Raw genomic sequence first — 22,748 nt, forward strand, 5'->3', positions numbered from 1 at the left:
AAAATATATAAATGATGATATATTACACACATTTAATTTTCCTAAAACTTGCTGTTCAAAAGGCAAATTTGAAGCAAGAAATTACAATTTAGTTGAAACATCTGTGCTTTCGATATCACTGCTTCTGTTATTGTAGTTCAGTTTGTTAAAATCATCCGTTATCTCTGTCATGGTCTTCCCCATCGTCTCTGGGACAAAATATATCATGAATGCAGCACTGAAAATGGAATAGGCCAATGGAATAAGACACACAAAGCAGGACTGCCCGAGTCCCTCCTGTGTGAGCACAACAAAAGCTCAACGTCAAAAATAATCCTATATATATATATATATATATATATATATATATATATATATACTGTATATATAACCTTGTTTAGACACCACTGCCCAGGTGTCTCTAACATTGCATAAGATAAGTTTTAAATATGCAAAATGTAATCCTCTTGAATGTGTACAATATCTGAGGGCTGTCTTTGACAAATTACAGTCTCTTTTTGTTGGTAAAATAACTCTTTAATGATCTGAACCCCCGGGCCCCTAAAATCTATCATCCTGTATTAAACAATGACACACATTCAACTGCTAAGTTCTGTCATCTCTAAATCAGTGATGATGAATTCAGATGATGAGAACAAGAAGAAAGTTTAGCAATATCCAAAAAAGAAAGGATAAAAATGTTACAGTGTATAAAATATACAATTGCCATGATCGGTGATATCCTATTTCTAAAAGAGTAAAGGTTTAACAGATCAACAGTGTTTTAACAAATCTTTACATAAGTTCAGGTTTGAACAATCCAAGTCTTTTACTTGGCCTTCACAATGATATTTGTACACTAGTATTCGCCGAAAAAACATTTGAGGCCTTCACAGAACTGCTGAATTTAAACTGGGAACCAACTACACACCAGTGGGCTGAAGTAAGGAATCATACCAGAGATGGTTAAATAAAAATGCACTCCACACATTTTCAGTTTTTATGTGTATGTCATTTGAAAATTACGCACCAGATTTCTTCAATAAGTTAAATTGAAGTTGTTGGTTGTAACGTGAATACTTTCGAAAGGCACAGTATTATTTGTCTAATCGCAACTTCACAGATACTATTTTTGATTGACAATATTTGTTCATGTAATTTTATTATTTTAGACACACAAACATTTGTTTTCATGGAAGAATTCAAGACAAGACAGTCCATGTCTCAGAGCAGCAATAGTTGCATAATAGGTACATATTTACAAGTACAAACAACTCCAACATCATGGATCAAATGAACATAATAATTTAGAAACATGCCTTTATAACATTCTTAATAAACAGAAAAAACTAGTTTTTTTAAAGTCATGCAGGAAACATAATTAAAGCAGGTTTTGTTTCAGTCAAAAAAAAAAAAAAAGAATATCAAATGAACATTTACTGGTTTGAAATTTTAAACTGAAATAGTTTTAAATAAAACTAAATTTTCTATATTTGGGTTAACTTTTTGGCGTTTTAATGGTGAGACAGAAACACCCTCCTGATTCACCTACAGTTTATTTTTTTCTTTATTAATAAAATCAAGCACATTGTCGACTGGTTGCAGTAAATAGTCTGCCTATAAGGCTGTGGAAAGACACACTTCGCCCAGCTTATACTGAGTCTGTAATTCCAAACTTCTGTCATTTTGGCCTTTGAAGTTCATCCTGTGGAATTCACTTGTGATGACTGAGAGAGATTTTCCCTTCGTCTCTGGTAAAAACAGGCCGATGTACAGAGCGGACGACAGGCAGATGGCTCCGAAAGGTACAAAGCAGTATTCACTCAGTCCACTCTGCAAAAATAGCAAAACAAACAAAACAAAATACTTAAAATTATGTCTGTTCTTTATTTTGCACAGATTGAGGCCTAGAATTCATAGTGTGTTATGTTGTGTTAAAGTAATTACAGGAAATACCTCCAAGTTCAATACTCAGCTTAAATTTGATAAATGCATGAAAAAAAATCTCAAATATACTGAAATCGAATCGCAAATATTTTAAATTAGGAAATTATAAGGTCATGCATGTTAACTGCAATCACATGCAATGATTTTCTCACATTGTTTACACATGTATTGTTTGAGTTCAAATGTCATTAAAAAGCCTGTTTGTTTGCATCATATCATTAAAAATATACATAATTTACCTCATTTTAAGAGTTTTGCTCTTGTTTGCTTTTTTATATTAATTTTTTCATCTTTAAAAAACAAAACAAAACAGAAGTAGAGGTAAATTTCAAATATTCCGAGTCTAGCTCCTTTGCATAGTGAGCAGTTTCATAAATTTCCAAAGAACTATATGTGAGATGTACATTTCTGCTTCCTTCCTTACCTTATGCAACTGTATTTTTTTTCTTTTACATGGTTTCCCGTGTCTGAATCACTTCATTTTTAAACTACATGAAATGCCGGTGTTTTAAATAGAGGGATAAAGGCTGCAGACTGACCACCAGAAATGGGAAGATCATCCCAACGATGAATAGGTTGAGCCACATCATGGAGCCAGCAATCATGTATGCAGCTGGCCGCGCCGCCTGGTTGAAGATCTCAGTGGGAAGAATGCCGGTTACTCCAGCTGAGAGAGAGGGTGGAAGAAAAAGCACAGTTTAGGAAGTGTATTAAACTTTACTGGAATTTTTAAGGTATGAAGCACAAAGTAAAAGTAGAAGAGAAGTATATTTAGTATTTATTTTAAAAGACATCCCTGTTACATCTCCAGCTTATTCTGATTTTTTGAAGCAAATAGCTTTGATTCACTTATACATTGAATAATGAGATTACAAAGAATACAGTATTAGTAATCTTTATCTCATCCACTGGTTAGACTGCAGGGAAGACACACCTCAGCAGATATAATACAGTGACATTGCATGAGTGCAGAGATATTATGCTAGAAGACTTATTTTGCAGCATTACTGGTCTTAAAGTCTTGGAGAAAAACATACATTTGTGCATATTTAGGGATGAGCTGCAAAAGGTTTGAAAAAACAGATTTTATTTAGGTTTTTATCTTGAGGAAAGCATTTTGTTCAGCTTACCTGGTCCCATCCCAAAGCTGAGAATATAGGTGAAGATGCAGGCCATGCTCAAGTAAGACATCCAAGACACATACAGCTGTTTGAAAAAAGAAGGATCTTGTTTTCAGCAAAAGGAAAAAAATATGCAACATTAAAATGAAAATAATCATAAGTAAAATCTGCAGAGATTTGTTGGAGCGGATGGCGATTACCTCAAATGACAGAGCGATGGTGAAGACGATGGCCCAGATGGTCATGAGGAGGAATCCTCCCATCAACATGAACCTCCGACCTTTACGCTCAACCAGCAGATTCTGAAAGGGTCAAATACGCATTTTTCAGACTCTGTTTTTATTGTTGCAGATATCTGAGATTTGATAGACTTTTATATACTTGCATTGAACAGATATCCACAGTATACAACGGATAAAACATTGTTTAAATAGTCTAAGACTTGCTGGGTAAGGCATGCTATCATTAGCTATTATCTCATTAATCTTTCAAATAAGATTTAATCTCGTTGATTGCTTAAAGAGACATCCTGAAGGATTCACTCAGTTCTGATTGGTCAGGTGGGTAATTTTTTTAATGATACCGTAATATCCAGAATAAGTCAAATTGCCTACAGAGGATGGAGGAGGATGTCAAATAAAAAGAAGAAAATCAAATTAATTGAGTACTGTACATGGTAAAAATGCTATTCATACTCTAATGCAACATACACACCTACAGCAGGCAGTTTCACCATACTTAAACTCAGTTTCACTTTATACCTCTGAAGTTTAATTTTTTTTGCAGGAAAAATTGTTTTCTGACAGTCTAGGCACAGATTCAAGCTTTTCCTCCTTTGTTAAAGCACAGCCAATTGCAGCTTTTCTCCCTCTTGAGCAGGTTGTATAACAAGAGACCAAATGGCAGAAACTTACACACAGAATACACGCTGTGAACTCACAAGTCCCAGTGCCGATTGTGACATACTGAATTTGCTCTTCAGATATGCCGGCCTCCTTAAACACGTAAGATGCATAGAAGTAAATCTGTAAGAAGAACGCACAATGTGAATATATGTTACGAGGGATCGGTGCTCGTTTTAATGGGGTCTTAATACTTTTAAGTTGATTGTGCCAACATTTGTACTCTGGGTATTTGTGTTAATATAAAGTCTTCTCTAAAGCTGCCAAAAATGTGGTTAAGAGGTCTTAAACTCAAGATTTAGTTAGTGTTTTCTGTTGTCATAATGCTTTGAAATGTTGTAAAGATGCACAAAGTTCATCATAAAAATACAAAAAAATAAAAAGTAAATGTATAACACACCCCAAACATTCATGTAATTTTGAGTTTATGCTCCAGAATCTGAAGGATATCTTCAAGGGCAGGAATGTAAGTAGCAGAAACTAACTGGTAATTGCTCACTTTATAACACAGTCCTGTTCCCAAAAGTAACCTGTAACTCCATAAAAGTAAATGGACTGAACTTGGAAACTGGAATCAAATTAAAAACTTTTCTGATAGCTACTTATACAGAATATAAGCAGATAATGCAGCCCAGTTTTAAGCTTCAGGAAAAATTGCTGGAAAGTATCAATAGAGTACAAGACAGTAATCTGTTGGTTCTGAAAAGATTTCCTGCGATTTAAGAGAGGAATCTATAAATTTCAGAATAGCAACTGTAGGTTTTGGAAATTTACTTATAATTTCCAGGTGAACTACTAGCAAGATCCAGGAAAAGTAAACTATAAGTCCCTGAAACAACTTCATGGCTTCCTAAGAGTAACATGCAATTCCAGAGGTGGGTTGTAACAAGCTACATTTACTGGAGTAACTTGTTGTACTCTTTGGAGCAGCTTCACAACACCGTGCTTTTTATTTTATCTTTAGTAAAATTATTATGAAGCATTGCTAATTTTTCTTAACTACATTTTTTTATTTTAGTTTTTAAATATCAGAATTTACACAAAACTTTATATTTATGTCTGACTGATGACATAACGTGTAAATATAAAATCAGAGGTGCTCAGTTATTCAGTGCTTACATAGTCTTTTTACAAAGCAATTTCTTTTATATTTGAGACATTTCTTGGACAGTAACTTTTACTTTTACCTTACTAAATATATATTGAAGTAGTGTTACTCTTTCTTGAGCATAATTTTTGGGGACCCTACACACGTCTTACCTGGTATATTCTGGACAAATTACCCCCAAGTTAGAGAAAGTTACCTGCAATGTCGAGTAAGATTTAATAAAATCCGTTTTTTTTCCCAGTGAAGTAATTTCCAGTAGGGATCCTGTTAGTTTGGCAAATATTTTTGTAAAATTGTAGCTTGTAAACTGTATGAAAGCAACTGTGTCTGTACACAAATCCTGTGGATCCAGAAATTTGCCTAAAAGTTCTGGGAATTAATTTGGAAGCCTCTGAAACTATTCTGCAACTTACTGACAGTAACCCATTGTTTTTTGGATACGTACCCCATAAATTCTGGAAAATAGCTGCTCAAGTTCCAAAAAGTAACCTAAAGGTTCCAGGAATGTATGATGTATGTGATGTACTGCCTCCCCCCCCTCCCCCCCCCCTTTTTTTTTTTTAAATGAGGATATGGTTGAAATCATACATAAAAATAATTGGGTCTCTTTTACACATTTATTATGATGCTTCTGCAGCTGCCTACAGTAATAAACCATTTTGAGAACAAACTGTAAAGAACATAAAGTTCAAACGCAAACTTGGCAGCTCAGCCGGGCGGTTCTGAGGAATCCTTCTAAATTTCCCACCAACATCCCAACCATTCATCAAAGGAAGCCCTGACCAGAACATCAGATAATGTTGCTGTACATTATCTGTAAGTCCATGAAAATTTGCTGTATTTTTTTTTTCTTAGAAAAAAAATACACTGCAATTGACCATACCTCCAACAGCTGCATTATAAGTCTCTTATATCATGACATCAGGCCTCAGTGAGAGACTCAGACCGGGGAGCTTACTGAATCGTTTCCACAGAGCTGCATGGCACTGCTGATGACGATAACAGAGATGAGCTGCCAGCGCACAGAGCGATCAGTGAAAAGCTCCCATGGCCGTCTTGGTCTCATGCCTTTAGTTTCTGCCTGTTCCTGCAGGATCTCATCGAGCTCAGTACTCTCAACCTCACAGCCTCGAAGACGACGCAGAGCTAACCAAAGAGAGGAGCAAAACATACACAAAGCATATTGAAAGTGCTAAGAGAATAAAAACAGAAGAAGCTACAGGGTAAAGTACTCCTGTGACTGAAATGTGTTTTTCCTTTAGTAATGATAATTTCTTTTGAGGTAGCCCTGGTTATCAGCCATGGTACATGTACCATAGATTGAAAACTGTGGCTTTAGATAAAAGCATATTCATTTATTATGAAGCCCATTCAAAATACAGACTGAATATGGGCTTCATATAGACTGTCAGATGTCAGTTCTACAAAGCTCTTTTTTCCTTATACATATATTATCCATAAAATTTTTCAAAAACATCCATGAATCCTTCCACTTATTTTTCCTTCACAATCTGTTTTTTGGTTGTTATGGGATGATGCGTAAAAAGGTTTCAAAGGATATAAATACTTTTGAAAGCCGCTGAATGTAGACTGAACTTCACTAGAACATAATACTGAACTTACCATTAATACAAGCCTCTTTGTCCCCTCTGTCGATAAGCAGGTATCTGGGACTCTCTGGAAACCATGGCAGGGTCAGAAGCTGGATGAAGCCAGGAACAGCATTACTGGCGAGCAGATACTGCCAGCATGACTCACACCCCAAAATCTCCCTTAAGAAACAAAGAGCACTTGTTTATTCATTTGAAAAACAGAGACACACTTTTAAAATCCTGGACTGGCGCACTTAGAGATGTCAGGAGCACACCTGAGACCAACGATCTGCCCCAGGACGACACCGAAAGCAGTGAAAACAGCCGATGACAGAGAGATGGCTCCTCTCAAGTGCTTTGGTGCACTTTCTCCAAAATACATGGGTTGTACATTCATGCTGATTCCTAAGAAACGAACATGCTCTCTCTGTAAATGAACTCTCTTTCTGAATGAATGAACGTTACCCTGAGGCATGCATGGGTGATTTGGAAAATGTTTAATTGCCGTACCAGCGTTTATTCCAATCAGGACACGTGAGAGCATGATCATCTCGAACGACCCGGCAGCTCGGCTTGTGAGGGCCAAGAGAGCTCCGCTCATGAGGAAAACATTGTTCAGCAGCAGACATTTTTTCCTTTGTAGATGAAAAAACACAACAACAATCTTATTTGTTTCGCTGAGATTTTATGTCATAGAACAAGACAAAATTGAGAAGCAAAAGATACATGATTTTCACATTTATTTTGCAAATAAACGCTTAAAATTGTGGTATACCTTTGTACACAGCCCAACTGAGTCAATACTTTCCAGAACAACCTTTGTCAGCTTTGAAAATCTTGAGATTTATGTCAGATTGGATGGATTGGATTCAGTTGTAAATATCAATTTTCACGTCAGGTCATCAGTTGTATTTTGATCTGGACTTTGACCTGGCTATCATTTGATCTAAACCATTTCATTGTAGCTGCATCTGTGTGTTTTGGGTCATTGTGCTGCAGGTCTGGTCCTCTTGCAACCTCAAGCAGTAAAGGAGGATGAATGAATGTATGTTATTCTTTTCACATTTTCATTTGTAGGTCAGTATGAACTAATGTATGTTTGTCTTTCACGTCACAATTTTGCAGATAAAATCCCAGCAGGTTTGGTGGTTTAAATGTGACAGCATATGCAAAGGGTACATGAATACTTTTGAGAGGGAGTGGAAACAGATGGAGCTGATACAAAACACCAAAAGTGAACATTGTTATATATTTACCAATAGCATTTCAGCTTAAAGGCTAACACCATCCACAGGTGCTTAGATGAAAAATTAAAGTAAATGAACAATCTCTAATGACAGCAGCAGGTCTATCATTCACTTTACCTCCCAAAGCGGATGGTCATTGGTCCTGCTATGAGCGCTCCGGCAAATCCCCCCAAAGAGAAGATGGAGACAATGATTGTCCACACCAGAGTCACCTGGTAGTCCTCCAGCTGGCTGTCCCAGCGTTGCAGGAAAGTCTCATTGATGAAGGTTTGGATGAACTATAAGAGAGATCATGAATGTCAATATTTGATGCTAGACCCATGATTAAAACTGACACTTATTGTCTCTGTTAGCTCAATTTCATGTCTTGGCTTATACATTTATGCTTTGGAAGGTGACCCACAAACAATGCAAATGCTTCCATATGTCTTTTAGTGTTTCAAAATCCGTCACTTCTCAGAGTATATTTATAGTTTAAACTTAAGGAAGATTTTTCTCTTTAATTTTCGGTGCAGATGCTTTGCTCAGCAAAAGTCATGAGAAACAATCCCACCTCAAGAATTAGAGTTTGCTACTCAACATATTTGGGCACTTTACAAGAATGACTAATCACTGACACAGCAGACCTAATTCTCACTTGTGCCAAATCACTGCCTGACCCAAATATTAGGTCATAGAGTCTGTAGATGTCTTACAAGCAATGAAAACTTTTGCGAGCAATAAAAATCCTCTGCTTAAATCCATCTCGTTTCATGTTAAAGAGATGCAATTTGGACTTTTAGAGCAGTTGTTTTTATAACATATGTTTGAATGTAACTCGCAGTTTTAGTGCCGATCCCTCACACAGGCACAAGCAGCTTACAGTTGTTGGAGCATTCATTATGGCCAGGTTGTAGCCATACTGCAGAGTTCCTCCGATGGCTGCAGAGGCAACCATGAGCACCAGCGTCAGAGGACTACCCTGCCAGGAGAAGGAAATAAACATCTTCACTGATGACATGTAGAAACACAGCAAAGGTGGTGGAGTCAGAAACTATCATGAGAGCAAAACTGTCTCTAATCTCAATTTTAAGTTTAATTCACTTAAAAGTTTGGAAATTGCTCTGCGTTGCACTCATGGACATGCTGAAATCTTTGAATGAATATACGCGTAAAACATTCATTGAAACATGAAATAAGCTCTTGACATGTAATAAATAAATATAAATGAATTGTTTACCTTTTGCATCCCTGAAGTTGTCATTTTTAAGCTGAGGTAAAGGTGGCACAGTGAGGACCAGCACAAGCGCAGAGATCAGCTGACTGCCCAGAAGCCCGAACCTGAACAGCAGCGGACCAAATGGATTTGCATGCAGCAGAGTTGGGCCTTATTTGATTGGCTGAAGTTGTTAAAAATTCTGTTAACACATAAACAGCCAAACAGTGAGATGATGCTTCACCAGCATTCTTTGAACTACACAGAAATGATTTACCTGAGAAAACTGCATATTCTTCCTTCAAGTTTAAAGATTTTAAAATATGCAGCATTGTGGGATTTAAACCGGGATGCTAAGAACAGACACAAATGGGTAGATTCAGCCACATGGAGTTTTATTTAATAAGTAAACTGCAGAATGAATGGATTACATGTAATGTAATCCATTTATTGCTAGTATGGCAATAAATATATATATATATATACTTTAATATTCACATACCAATTGTCTTTTTTTGACACTAATAATGTTAGATATGAGATATGGAAACCGAAAGCGTAAATAAATAAATACATTTCAGTGCTACTGAAATTTATTTATTTCAGTGGCGGTTGCATTACTTGTAGTCCAAGGTAATGCAAGTCAGAGAGACAAAAAAAGGCTGAAGAGTCACAGATTGCTCCATGAAAAGCATAGCAAAGATTTAAATAAGTAAGTAAATAAATAATGAATAATACTCACCCTCTAAAAAACATCCTTATCAAATGTTTGGATTTATTGTCATTTTTAATTTAGCGACAAACTACAAATAAAACTTGCTAAAAAGATAGCTTGTATTGGTGCTACAGTATTGAATTATTATAAAAGACCCTGGATGGCTATAAGTCTGCATTAACTGCTATTTTATTCTCTTCAATTGAAGTGAATTAAACAACAGCAGATGGCGCTGTTTCTCACCCGTCCTGCTGGACTCTATGATTAATGGACGATGTCCTTTACAGTAGAGGAGCTGGAAGAAGCACATTTACAGAAGTTTACACGAATCATTCAGGGGACAGTAATATTACACTCTGAAACAGCTGCTTATTATCATCAGCTGGTACTGTAAAGACATCAGACGTGATTTTATTTTTCACATCTCTTATGTCTTAAATTAAGTAAAGTTAAATTAAATGAAATACATTTTTATTTTGAATCACACAAATAAGCAACAAAATTAGACTTGAAGTGCTGTATAAAAAAACCCAACAAATTAAAAGTAAATACAAGGATAAAATGCAAAGTACTGAAGTTTCTATGAATAAATGAGTCTCATCCAACTAAAGCAGGCTATACATTCACCTACATCGCTTTACAGCTTGAAGTGATTTGAGATTCTGAGAAGAGCTGAGCCATCTTGAACAACCCTATAAGTAAAATGTTTTAGTTCTGCGTTAAACAGGGAGAACCATCTGTCTTTAATGGGAACATTAGCATAGCTAATGCCAACTTTGCAGTTTTTCTCTTATTCATTTTACTAAAATACATATTGTCAACATTCATCTTTTGCTGAGTAAATTCAGGTCCTGAGAGCCCAGTCTATATAATTTAATATTGTTGGAACGTTCAAAAATTCACAGTTCAGCAGATTCTGGCCAGAAGATTTAAATTTATTATTATCAGCAAATCTGTTGGGCAGATGACTGAACAGAAGGAGCGCAGGATTAAAGTCCAGCCTAAAGTTGGAGGGAAAGCATAAATCATCCGAATACTGAGAAGTGAAAGGAGAAACAGAAAAAAAGAAGACGACAGTGGTACTATGTCAAGGTTGGGGTTTCCTGGTTTTGGGGAAAACAGCTGGTCAACCCAGACACTGCATCAAAACATTGAACACAAAAGCTTAACATCCGTCCGTCCATTATTTTCAATAAAATGTCCTTCTTTGAGCACCTGGTCAAAAGCTTTCTTGGCATCTAAGAATAAACTATAGCAACATCTTTATTTGTTTGTGCCTTTCTAATCTCTGATTCCTAACATAGGATGGGATCCATGGTGTTTCCCTTATCCCTACAGCCACTTTGCTGCTGATTAAATTATTGCTTGCTTTCTACATAGTAACTGAGTCTGTCACTTAGCAACAGATTTATCTCAATCAGAAGTTAAAACAATAGACAGCCTACTTTCTGGCTTGGTATATTGGTAAATATTACAGTAAAATTACACAGACAAAATATACTACTCTTCTCAAAAATTAAATCCTAATAGCTTATAATGTGTGATTATAATACAATCTTATTCAGATATTTCAGAATGTTATTCTGAAACAGCTGTGGGGATTAGAGATTGTAGTTTCAATGGGAGTCAACGGGACCTTTTCTGTTCTCAGTTTTGTTATATGAAAAAAAAAAACATTTTAAAGTGTTTTCTTTAGCATCATATAATGAAAATGACATTCGAAGGACAACAGCTCTGATACTTATTAAGTATTTGGAAGTTTGATCAAGATTTAGCCTAAAAAAGTAAAAAAAAATATTAATCTGTACCTTTAGAGCATTTTTAAGTGTACATTTTGTACTTAATGACGAGTCAAGAGGGCAGTTCATTTTAAATCAGATTGTGCTCAAAAACAAACAATGCATAAAAGTGAATATTTTGGTAAATCACATATTCAATACTGATCTTAAAAAAAAAAAAAACATTCCCAAGCTACCCAACATTTTGGAACAACTGTTTGTGGTGGCATTTCTTTCCTTAGTGAAAGCAGTGACATAAAGTAAGAAAACTGACATTTGAACAGTACAAAGAGTCATAATTATTGAATGTTTGGTAAGTTTAAGCAGGGATAAAGTAATAAATCATGCAATGTTATTTTACTGCTCTGTTTTTATAGAATTTGTTCAGAAGTTAATATTCTTACCATTTCTTTCATCTCATGCATGCAGCTGGAACAGAACTGTGGCACTCCTTCTGACTGCGCCATCCAAGATTCACAAAGGAGCATCATCGTAGGTCCTTCCTCCCAGCTGCTCTAAGACTCTAAAACATCACCATTCTCAATAAACACAGTAGGTTGTTTATATTCCTATTATTTGCATATTTTTGCTGTTTTTGTTGCTATTAAAAAAACTTGCCATTTTTGCATTTATGGAACAGTTTGCACATTTGAAATGATTGTATTCATTTGCACTGAATATAACTAAATGCAATAATAAACAGTTATTATTATTATTATTATTATTATTATTATTATTATTATTATTATTATTATTATTATTATTATTATTATTATTATTATTATTATTATTTTGACCTTACTATATCACTCTTTTTTTCTGTTTTTGGTTTGTGTTGCTATCTTCGTGTACCTGAATGCTTCTGCCTGTCACCACTTCTGCTGCTGACTTGCACGTGCCCACTGGGTGACATTAAGAATAGCTCAAATAATTCATGTAACAGTGTTACTAAGGCTAGGTGTCACACGGTATAATTTCTATTTATTACATATTAAACAAGCCAACGCAAAGCGAGTGATATTGAGGTCAGAGTGAGACCTCTTCTCCCCCTCCCCCATCTGTCTCTAATTGGTCTGCTCTGACAGGATTACGGGAGTTTCCTCAATTGAGCAGCATCGCCAAGTGAAAGGCTGTGGCATCCAGGGGAGAAGATACGGAAAACTCTGCTGTAGTTGCTTCAAAACCACTGTATCTATTGTTTTTCTTTCCATCCAGTGGATTAGATGCTTGTGGTTGACAGTGGCCGGCGGTTGTAGCTCAAGGATTCCCGGATTAAAATAATCATCAGTGACATCTCTGCTGTTTCTGCTGCTGCACCTCTAATGTGGTTCTCCAACGCGCCCGGATTTCTCTGAACCCGCTCTCCAGATCCTTCAGCCGGCACAATGACTCGGATTTTGTGGGATGCTATTTTTCTCATAAGCGGTGAGGCTTTGATCGACGTTTGAGCTGAAGTGTTAAGTTTTGTTTTAGATAACCCAAATAACTGTTTTTTGTAAGAAACAACTTGTGTGGCAAGCAGGTTTCACAGTAAAATACAATTTTAATACCAATTAAGAATTAATATTAGACTAATATTTAATGCACTTCTATTTTAATTAAAAGGACATTTTGCTGCATGTCCTGCTTGTTTCAGTTTTTCTTGTCGTGACTGGGGTTGCTGTGTATTTATAGTGCCTTGGTCTCATCCTTTTAGTGGATGTTTAACCCTGTTAACCACTGTTTGATGAAAGGTAAAGCTAAAGGTCACATTGTCATAGATAAATATGACTGTTTTTCTGATTTTCTTTGGATCTTGCATTTGTTTAACAGAAACGTTACAATAAATTTTTTTTTAAGTGGATTTTTGTCATTCAAACTCTGTGGAGTTCTTACTCTATCTATTCTGTCTCACATTTGCCAAAAACATCTTGATGATCGCCAAGTCTGTGGGGAAAACATGTGGACTGATGAGACAAAAGTGGAACCTTTTGGGAGAAGTTTGTCATGTTGCTTCTAGAGAAGAACTCCTTCAAAGTTTCACTTTCCATCAAGAACCACAACAACCATAAACTTTCAGCCAGAGCTACAATGAAATAGTTTAGCTCTGGATTTAAATGTCCAGTTAATAGCACATTGATGAGTTGGAATGGTCTTGTAAAAGAGTTTAGACCCATAACCAATTGGGAATTTGTGGCAAGACTTAAGCATAACATTCACAGGCCCTCTCTGTTCAATCCCACTGAGCTAGAGCTATTTTGAAAAGAAGAAATAAATGAAAATTGCAGAGTTGGACCTGTAAGTGGATCTATAAATTGCTGAGTCTCTGGGACTAAATACAAATGCAATTTAGAGATGTATATATATATTTTTTTCAGAGGAGAGGTGTATAAAATCTGTTTAAAAACACTTGTATTCCCTTGTGCAGGTTCCTTCTTTACTTTTGGAGCAGGTCCAAGCAGATCGGCTGTGATTGAAGCGAATGTTTCCATCGACACAATCGCCACCTCTGTGCCAGATGCATCCAGTAACAGCTCTTTGACCACCAGTGGCAAAGGAACAAGCACAGTTAACTTTCTTACAAGTAGAAGTAAGTTGAGTAATGGTAAAAATGCATAAAAGCGGTCTTTTCTCTCTCTCTTTTTTATTTTTAGCTTTCTGTAAGAGTTTATTTTCTTTATATCTTTGCATTTTGTTTCCAGGTTCTCTTTTTACAGAGCAAACAAATTCAACAGTCACAGATGCTGCAGTTAGTCTTAATACCTCTGCTGCTGCTTCTCGCACCCCAACAAGCAGCTCCTCGACAACAATCAGCAGCACAAACTCGACAACCAGAAGACCTGCTGCAACAACCAGCAAACGTCCAGTTAAAAGTATGTTTCATTTCTTTTCTCGCAGCCATGCTGCTTCCTCTGGACAGATCCACGCTGCTGTTTCCATTATGGGCACAGTGTGGCTAATATCTGACCCTCGGGGCAGCAGTTATGATAAATTAACAATAACGAGCTGTATTTTCAGCTATTCCCCCAAATGCTGGCGCTACAGTACTGAATTATTACGTGAAAAGCAAATGACTTTCCATTAAGAGCTGGTGTTTTGTGTCAGTGTTCCCCCTGGAATCGTCTGCCAAACTCGCATGGAAAGAGAGAGGGATTGGTAGGCAGATGCCTGCAGGACAACAGAGTGCTTTCATGGAGTCTGAACGATGGAGACAATGCATGCAGGCTGCGATCCAAACTCCCATTTACCGTTGGAATGGAGAGTGTGACGCGGTCTGTAATGCAGCTATCTGTCTGCATGTCCATCCTCCTTGTCACCCTGAAAGCCACACTGTGGCATCTGTTTCGGGTGCTTGAGAAACACTTTTTGTTTGTTTGCGTCAGCCACTGAGGAATTTGTGTGACAGCACAGCTTACGTGTGAGAAGTGCTCTGTTTTATCTGGGTGTTTATTTGCTCGGTCTGTTGTGGGTTTTTTTTTTTCTCGTCGGGGTGTAAATTGAGATTGCTGTTTTTATTTAAAAAAAGAAAAGAAACGCAGCTGTTGTTGCTGCAGGGATGTTCATTTCTAAGATCCCAACGCGGGTTGATGGACAGAGGTTTTTGTCTGTTCTCTCACCAGGAGTTTTCTTTGGCTATAATTGTGCCTCCAAGATGTAATCCAGCACATCATGGAAGAAAAGGCTTAGCGGCCTTACCGTTGGTGGCGTGGGTGTCGGCTTTAGTACAAGTCTCTGTTTCAGGCCTCTAACAAGCTTTTGTTATTTTTAGGTTTATGTCATTTATCTGTACTATGTTGTGAGTACTCGCCTATTTTTAAGTAAACCAAATTAGTTTGTTGTACAGTGTTACTTTTCTGGGTTCTTCCCCATTGGAGTGGGGGAAAAAAAAAAACACACAAAAATAAAAACAGTTGTGCTCAAAGTGTGTTTTAGACCTCTTTAGCTGGACACTTGTATCCTTAAAGACCCAGTAGATTACCCGTATGTGTTTTGAGATGATAGTTAAGGGTTAAAAATGTTTGCGAAGTCATATTCTTTTAATAGCTTTAATTTACCTGTAGATAGAAGCATTGGGAACATTGACAACTTATTGTAAATCAAAACAAAGAGATATTAAATCTGTACCTGATTTACAGAATGTGAAAGGGAGGAAAATTATCAAGTTGTCTAAAAAAGAGGTGATTTCTGCATGTTTCTTTGCAAAACCTGAAGAGTTAGCTTCCCTGGCAGTCCTTAAGCTAACAGTAGGTATCACTTTAATGTTTTTCACATCTGAGTTGCATGGAGTCGCCTAACTTCTACCTGTGTACAGGTTTTCCAGCCCCGGGCAATCAGGCTGCAGTCTGTCTGTGCATTTCTTAGTACTACCATAAACGGCATGTTTGTTGTCGCCCTACAAGTTTTCTATTATACTGAGATCTAGTGTTTGGAGTGGCCACTCTGTAACATTGATTTTGCTTGTTTGGAGCCAAGATGCTGCTCCCCTACTTGTACATTTGAGGTTGTTGCTTTAGTAAAAAGCAATGTGACCTTTTTAGGTATTTTAATGCATTCAACTTAATCCATTATCTATGTGATTAATAGACCCAACGTCACAATATGACACTTGTATGAGTCTGCAGTTCCTAGATCCCAAAAGAACAATCTTGCTTTTAACATTTCATAAAATGTTTCAAAATTTCTCTCTAGGACAGTCAGTGGATTCTTTGAAAAATCATAACCTCTTCAGCTCCTGTCTTTTGGGGTTCCTTGGTGGGTGTTGTGGCTCAGTTTGTCAGATTGCTGTAGCTTAAAAAGTCGGTGGCTGTGAGAAATCTGTAGTTATATTAAGGAGGATAAATTATTTTAATATTCATTAACCATTCAGATCTATGACCTATCAAACATATATTTGGAGAATTAGTTTTTTTACTTTTACATTGAGGTAACAGTCTCAGGACTGAGGCCGTCTTCCTAAACAAGTTTTAAATCTGCAGTAATTCCAGTGTGTAAAACAGAGATGAACTGCCAAAACGTGACTCATTTCCAAACAATGCTGAAAGTTGTGACTAATCGCAAGTTATTCTTAAAGATGTCTGGATTTTTAAATTGCCAAAACAATGTTTACATTCTACAACTATGTAGAATGTTCACATTATTAACATCTTTCTTTTTTTCAGTCCCCTTACAGGAGCATGCTAGGCTTTTTTCTGGGCCATAACTACTTACTATGGTCTTGTGCTTCTGATTTGTCTTTTGGAGACACCAGACAAATCAGAAATAGCTATTATCTTAGATATCTGCTTCTGTAACCACATTTTGAAGTGATCTTAAGAAAAACAATTTAAGTTAACATCTAAAGCATAAAGGCTTTGCCTCTAAGTGCTCCTGTTGCTGCTCTGACATTTGGACAGAGGTTAAAGATTCTCAAATGTTCTGTCACTGTCCTCAGCAGGGTTATTTTGTTTACCATGTTGCATCCATAGCAACAAGTTGAGATGAATCGCATCAATTTTGTGGGGATACTGGTAATCAGTGATGCTTTAATTTATCAGACGATGTATTGACAATGTATTGCATTTCTGCTCGAACCGTTTTTCCATTTTAAAACAGACACTGTTTGCCCTCACAGAGTTTGTGGCTGCGGCTGTTCGGTCTCATTTCGATGACTGTCCTGACTCTCATCAGCATTTCTGCTTTCATGGCACCTGCCGCTTCCTGATCCTGGAGGAGACGCCTGCATGTGTGTAAGTTATCAGATTATTATTGAAAATCCTACTTGTCAAATCCTGCTGTGACTCCTGACCTGAAGACAACAAAGTTGCTCTTGGAAGACATTCACTATCAGATCAGATGTATCTGACTCAATTGCTGCAATTGCTTTAGATTGTTTTTGCCTGTGGAAGTTCCCTGCAGCTCTGCATGCTGTTGGAGCAAAGTGTTGCCATCTGCCAGCTGAGACATTAGTGCAATCTTAAGATCTAAAGCTGTCGGTGCTGGAAAGTTGGAGTTAGTTTAATGGTGCATGCTTTTAGTTTGCGTTGCCAAGAAATCACAAATAAGCCAAGTGATTCAGTCAAACTTTGCAGTAAGAAAATTCAACATAAACTGCAGCAATCAAACATTCATGTGTGGTTGTTGGTTAAGAACAGGGAGTTTTCATATTCTCTCACCACATTTTCTGGTTGCAGGTTTTTAAACCTTCTAAATCAGAGATGAAGCACATTGTTTAGGCTTTGAATTGTCAGTATGGTTTAATGAAGATCTGCAGATTCCTCAGAGTGTTTTTAAAAGTAAACTCCAGAAACATGTTTTTAGCTTTGCATGTTTCAGTTGACATATTTTATTCTTAATAAGCTTATGCTTTCTTGCTTATGCTATTTAATTGTATCTTATATTGTTTAGAGATGTAAATATTTTTTAGTCAATATTAATTTCTGGGCTCTTTAGGTTTGACCAGCTTGAATGTAACAAAATAAAGGAATTTCAAGAATATCCTCATGTTTGCATCACAGCTATTTGACCTTCTAGACCCTCTCTTCCCCCAACAAAAATCCTCAACCTTTATCTAAGTTTAACTCAATAGAAGTGCATCATAAACCAAACATGGTGAGATTTCTTAGTTTTTAAAGATTTCCAGCTTTTCAGGGAAATATTGGCCGAGTCCAACCTCTGGCTGGTTGATCTCAAGCATTGTTTATGCACATTTTTATGCCGGATCGCCTTATTTTTGGAGACATTGTTGACATGCACATAACTTGATTTATGTTGTGGTACCCCACAGTTTATTTTTATTGGTGTCTTTTTGTTTTAAATATATTTACAAAGTACATTTACAGCTTTATTTTAACTTATTTGTTTCATGTGCAATTGTTAGAAATAACAGCTGACTGCATTACATTGTTTCCAGATGTTTTAAACCGTTTTGTCTTGTTTTTGTATTTATTTATTTACTTATTGGTGGGGATTCATTTATTGCTTTCCACATCCCATTTGTTATTGGATGTTTTGCCTTTCAGCCAGTGAACCTGCTATAGGAGGATTTGTATAAAATCCAGAACCTCCTGATGTCCGTTTCGACTTTCTGTCCTTGTTGCAGGTGTCATCCAGGCTTTGTCGGGATGAGGTGTGAGCACGCAGACCTGCTAGCTGTAGTAGCAACCAACCACAGAAAGCAGGCTGTGGCCACAGTGCTCGTGCTGTGCGTGATTGGATGTGTCCTCATCATGGTGTTGTGTTCGTTCTTACAGTAAGTCACCTGCATGATGCGTTTAAAATTTTAGACCACCTTTGCAATGCATGGCCGCTACTTCAGGGATTCTACTGTCTCCCGTTCAGCTGCTGGTGGAGGGAGGACTGTCGGAGGCGGAGTCGAGCGCATCTCTATGTGGCAGAAAAGCACGGAGCGACATGCTATCCACCAGAGAGTGGTACTTCTCTTTCTTTCTTTTTTTCTTTCTTTGTTGTGTTGGATAAAAAAATTGACGTGTTGAAGCTCGGATTTTATGAGTGTTAGTTGAGTGTGTAATTTTTATTGGCGTTTACAGCCAGCAGTTGAATGTATCCTGTGAAATGTTAAACATTTCTTCAGGCTACAAAGAAAAATCCAACCTGTGGAAACAAATTTCCTGAAGCAATCAGCACCTGCTGCCTGATTGACTATTTACCTCTTCATTCCTAGTCTATAGTTTTAATCACCTTCATTCTGAAGACTTATGAGTGTTATTAGGAATAAGTATGTTTGTATTTTATAGTACATCTAATGTCACACATTTCTTTACACACATCATCTTTTAAAAAAGGCTTATAGGATTATTTGGTCATTACAAAAACTAAATGATCTCAAAACAGATAAATTCTTAGTGTTTTTCCAATTCTGAATATTTATGTAAAGAAGCTGAGAATGGCTTAAAATATTCATTTGCGGTTGTTTCTCTCAATATAACAAGTTGACTCTGCTGTGTTGGTCTCTAGTTTTGTTTTATTGTCTGGATTAGTCCCTTCTTGCTCCAATAGAGCAACTTTTCTTAACTTTAAGAATCAAAATATCTCGATTAAATATTAGGACGGTATGCCCAGCTGTGATTGTGTTGCACTGATGCCACCGCTTGGCTTTGACTCTTCCCTTCAATCTAATCCCAAAACAACAGTTAAAGACGCTAAATCAGAGTGATTACGAAAGCAAACACACAATACCTTTTTCCAGGAAGATAATAGGATACCTTGATGAGCCGGATTATACAGAGTAAGAACTACTGGTTTGAGAGAGACGGATCAACTCCCGGCGGACTTAGCTCATTAGAGATCGGATATATTGGCAGCCGCTGTGGATGCAGTTACAACACCGTGTTTTTGAGGTTGAGAAAACCATCATGGTGTAAGGCAAATGATCCTAGCTGAGGAGACAGAGTGTGAAAAAATTATAATTTAGCGTTGAAATGTTAGTTTGAGCTGTTGTGAGATGGACAGAGTTTGCTCTTAGATCCTCTACTGCATAGAGGACAAGTAACTTCCTGGTTCTTCAGTGCTTTGTCACTCTGTGTTCTGCCTGTAAGATCACTTTCTAATAAAGTGGCCACAGAAAGCAAACCATCTGTACTAAACCTCAGCAGTTAAACTCTTCACCTTAACCAAACATTGGTCATGTTTTTAACCAAATATTTATTTTAGCACATTAGTTTAAGAACACCTTTTCAACCCTGTGATGTAAAATTCATCTTTGTAATTGATGCTTTTGTTGGTTCCAGTTTTTCTTCATTCATTTTTTTAATGTCAGAAAGAGTTGGTGATCCAAGTTTTGTTAAATGTGATGATCATAACCAACTTTCCTTCAGAAAAACGTCAGTGTTGTGGAGAGTTCAGACATTCTGCCTTGCACAAGTCGTCCACTTTTATCTGCCAAACCAAATCCAGAGGCTCGAATCAATTTTATTTTCTTCAAGCTTTTATGTCATAGACCAGCTTAGAGTAGCGTCTGATTTTTACATGGAATGAAAAGGATACAAGGGTTCCAGTTTTCATACAAGTAAAAATCTAAAAGTATCATCTTCATGTTCAGAAATTACATCTAGTGCAATAAATTACTTTCAGAAATTACCTGTTATTGATGGGCGATTTCTGTGTGTAATTGAATCTGTTCTGCAGATCTGTTTGTGAGAAAACCTCAGTGAACAAACAGCATCATGAAGATGGAGTACAACAGAGGATGTCACACTTTCCTAAATTTGTATATGTAAGATAACTTGAAATTGTGTAATCTTTTAATTCCATGTTGGTCTATCACATAAAATCCTTTTGATTTATTTTTTTATAACTTAGCTAACTGGTCACAACTCCTATGACTTTTTTTTTGCTGTGTAGTTGGTTTGTCCAAAAATTGCTCCAAGAGAAGTTGACACTAAATGATTACATAAGCACCAAATGAAAATTTTTTTTAGTTATTTGTGTATTTTGTGTCCTGGTCAAGAATCTTTCCAATTGAACACAGGCAATTTTTGATAACACAATTTTTATTTAACTTTCAGTGGTTTGACGAGACGCTGTGTGGCGCCTCTGACCCTGGAGATTCTTCGAAAGCGATCAAGAACATCAGAGGTAAAGTGCTGCCCTCTTCAATTGTATTCCTTCCCCAATCTGCACCACACCGACTGACTGGGGCTTTTGGACTGCAGAAAACGATGGATGCGTGCGCCTTGCTCTCACTTTCAGTGGCTACACACTCAGAACTGCGTCAGTCTGTTTGGACCTCATATCACGTTTCTGGATGACCCAGAGGACATCGACTCAACTGACTCTGCTAAATATTCAACCATTTTTAACTAATGGCTTCAGGATGACCGTTAGCTTTTCTCATAGTTGAGAAGACCACAGTTCCTATTTTTATCTTTTTTTTTTATCGTCTCTGCACGTTTTTCCTCAGAAGTCGTTGCGCACGAAGGACATTTTAGTAAGTGGTGGTGTGGGGGAAACTGATGCTTTAAACATGTTTTAGTGTCTGTTTTTTATAAAAGAAGGAACTCACTTCACCCGATAGAAGTAGGAATTGTTTAACTGGTCTGACTGAGGTCACATTTCCTGGACTTTAGTTTTTATAAACAGTGATCTACAGCATAAAGTTGCTCTGATAAACCTTGGAGGAAAACCGTAAATTCCTACATGGAAGCTGTCAGCTATTTTAATTCCTGAGTTGTTGAGTGATTTTCTCAGATTTGCAATCTGTAATGGTACCAATGTATGTGCGTCCTGGGTGGTCACACTTTTTGTTCTCTATGCTATTTTTTTTTTTTATAAAGGTGCACTTTTTTAAGGTTTTTTGCTCTTTTTGTAAATATAAACTTTACACACTGCACGTTGCTTTATGGTAGCATCCACATGTGGAGATGCCAAAATAAAACCACTAATTCTGCCTGAATGAGCACCGAACAAGCACAGTTTGTACTCATCATCTGGGGATGCATGCATGGAGTCATCTAAATGAAAAGCAGTGTGTTACAGCTTTGGCTCTAGTTTGATATTTATTTATCTTTTTTTAAAAAAAGAGAAAAGCCTCAAAATGCTTGAAGAACTTTTTGAAGGAATTTATAATGCTGGCATGCCTGAGTTTGTGCTTTGTGTGTCGGGGGAAAGAAAAAAACAGATTGTGCAGCGAATGTTCTGGTATCTGTATGCCAAAAAACCCCGAAGATGACGATAAACTTTATTGTTTACAAGATCTAATTTTTTTTTCACGTGTCAAAAACAGAGCAGATAAGTCTAATATATTATTAAAAAAATCTTCTAAAATGTGTTGTAACTACCTGGTCAGATTTTTGTTGTCACAGCTGGAAAGCCTCACGTATTTGTTTGCTTTCCAATGAAAGATTAAAAATGAAAGTGTTTGTCTGTGTGTATTTTATATAGGCACAGTTGAGCTCTCAAGTGCACACACTGCTGTTAAAATCCCATTTTCTATAGAATTCAACCTTAAAATCAAATGTGGTAAAAGAAAGTGTTAAAAGTTAAGAGGAAAATGTGCAATCCCTTTAACACTATGTTGAAGCATCTTTTAACTCAGTTTCAGCATTTGGTGGTCTTTGGTCATAGTCTGTCAGGACATAATATCTTCACTTATCAATATTTGATTCATTAAACTCACAAATGTTCTCCATATCAAATTGTGAAGATCTCTTTTATCCACAGCTCTCTTTAGGGAGACTTAGTCATTCAA

General features: G+C 36.7%; 2 protein-coding genes across 2 annotated transcripts; one reads left to right on the forward strand and one right to left on the reverse strand.

Moving 5' to 3' along the window:
- Positions 1–1,496: 1,496 nt before the first annotated feature.
- On the reverse strand, positions 1,497–9,183 carry slc2a11a (solute carrier family 2 member 11a). The gene is made up of 12 exons (XM_044121221.1): positions 9,116–9,183; positions 8,759–8,857; positions 8,014–8,174; positions 7,160–7,284; positions 6,925–7,054; positions 6,681–6,829; positions 6,016–6,203; positions 3,962–4,072; positions 3,248–3,349; positions 3,057–3,132; positions 2,466–2,593; positions 1,497–1,812 (listed from the first exon to the last, which is right to left on the reverse strand). Exons 1-12 carry the CDS (start codon positions 9,137–9,139, stop codon positions 1,597–1,599), a joined length of 1,509 nt encoding a protein of 502 aa, XP_043977156.1. The 5' UTR covers positions 9,140–9,183; the 3' UTR covers positions 1,497–1,596.
- Positions 9,184–12,626: 3,443 nt separating this feature from the next.
- Positions 12,627–22,251, forward strand: tgfa (transforming growth factor, alpha). Its single transcript, XM_044121222.1, is given in 9 exon segments — positions 12,627–13,009; positions 13,992–14,153; positions 14,266–14,436; positions 17,175–17,289; positions 18,642–18,763; positions 18,766–18,791; positions 18,884–18,972; positions 21,067–21,136; positions 21,214–22,251. Coding segments are annotated over 9 exon segments (891 nt in total). The 5' UTR covers positions 12,627–12,969; the 3' UTR covers positions 21,310–22,251.
- Positions 22,252–22,748: the final 497 nt, after the last annotated feature.

Source organism: Gambusia affinis, linkage group LG07, assembly GCF_019740435.1.
Source record: "Gambusia affinis linkage group LG07, SWU_Gaff_1.0, whole genome shotgun sequence".
NCBI classification, from domain to species: Eukaryota; Metazoa; Chordata; class Actinopteri; order Cyprinodontiformes; family Poeciliidae; genus Gambusia; species Gambusia affinis.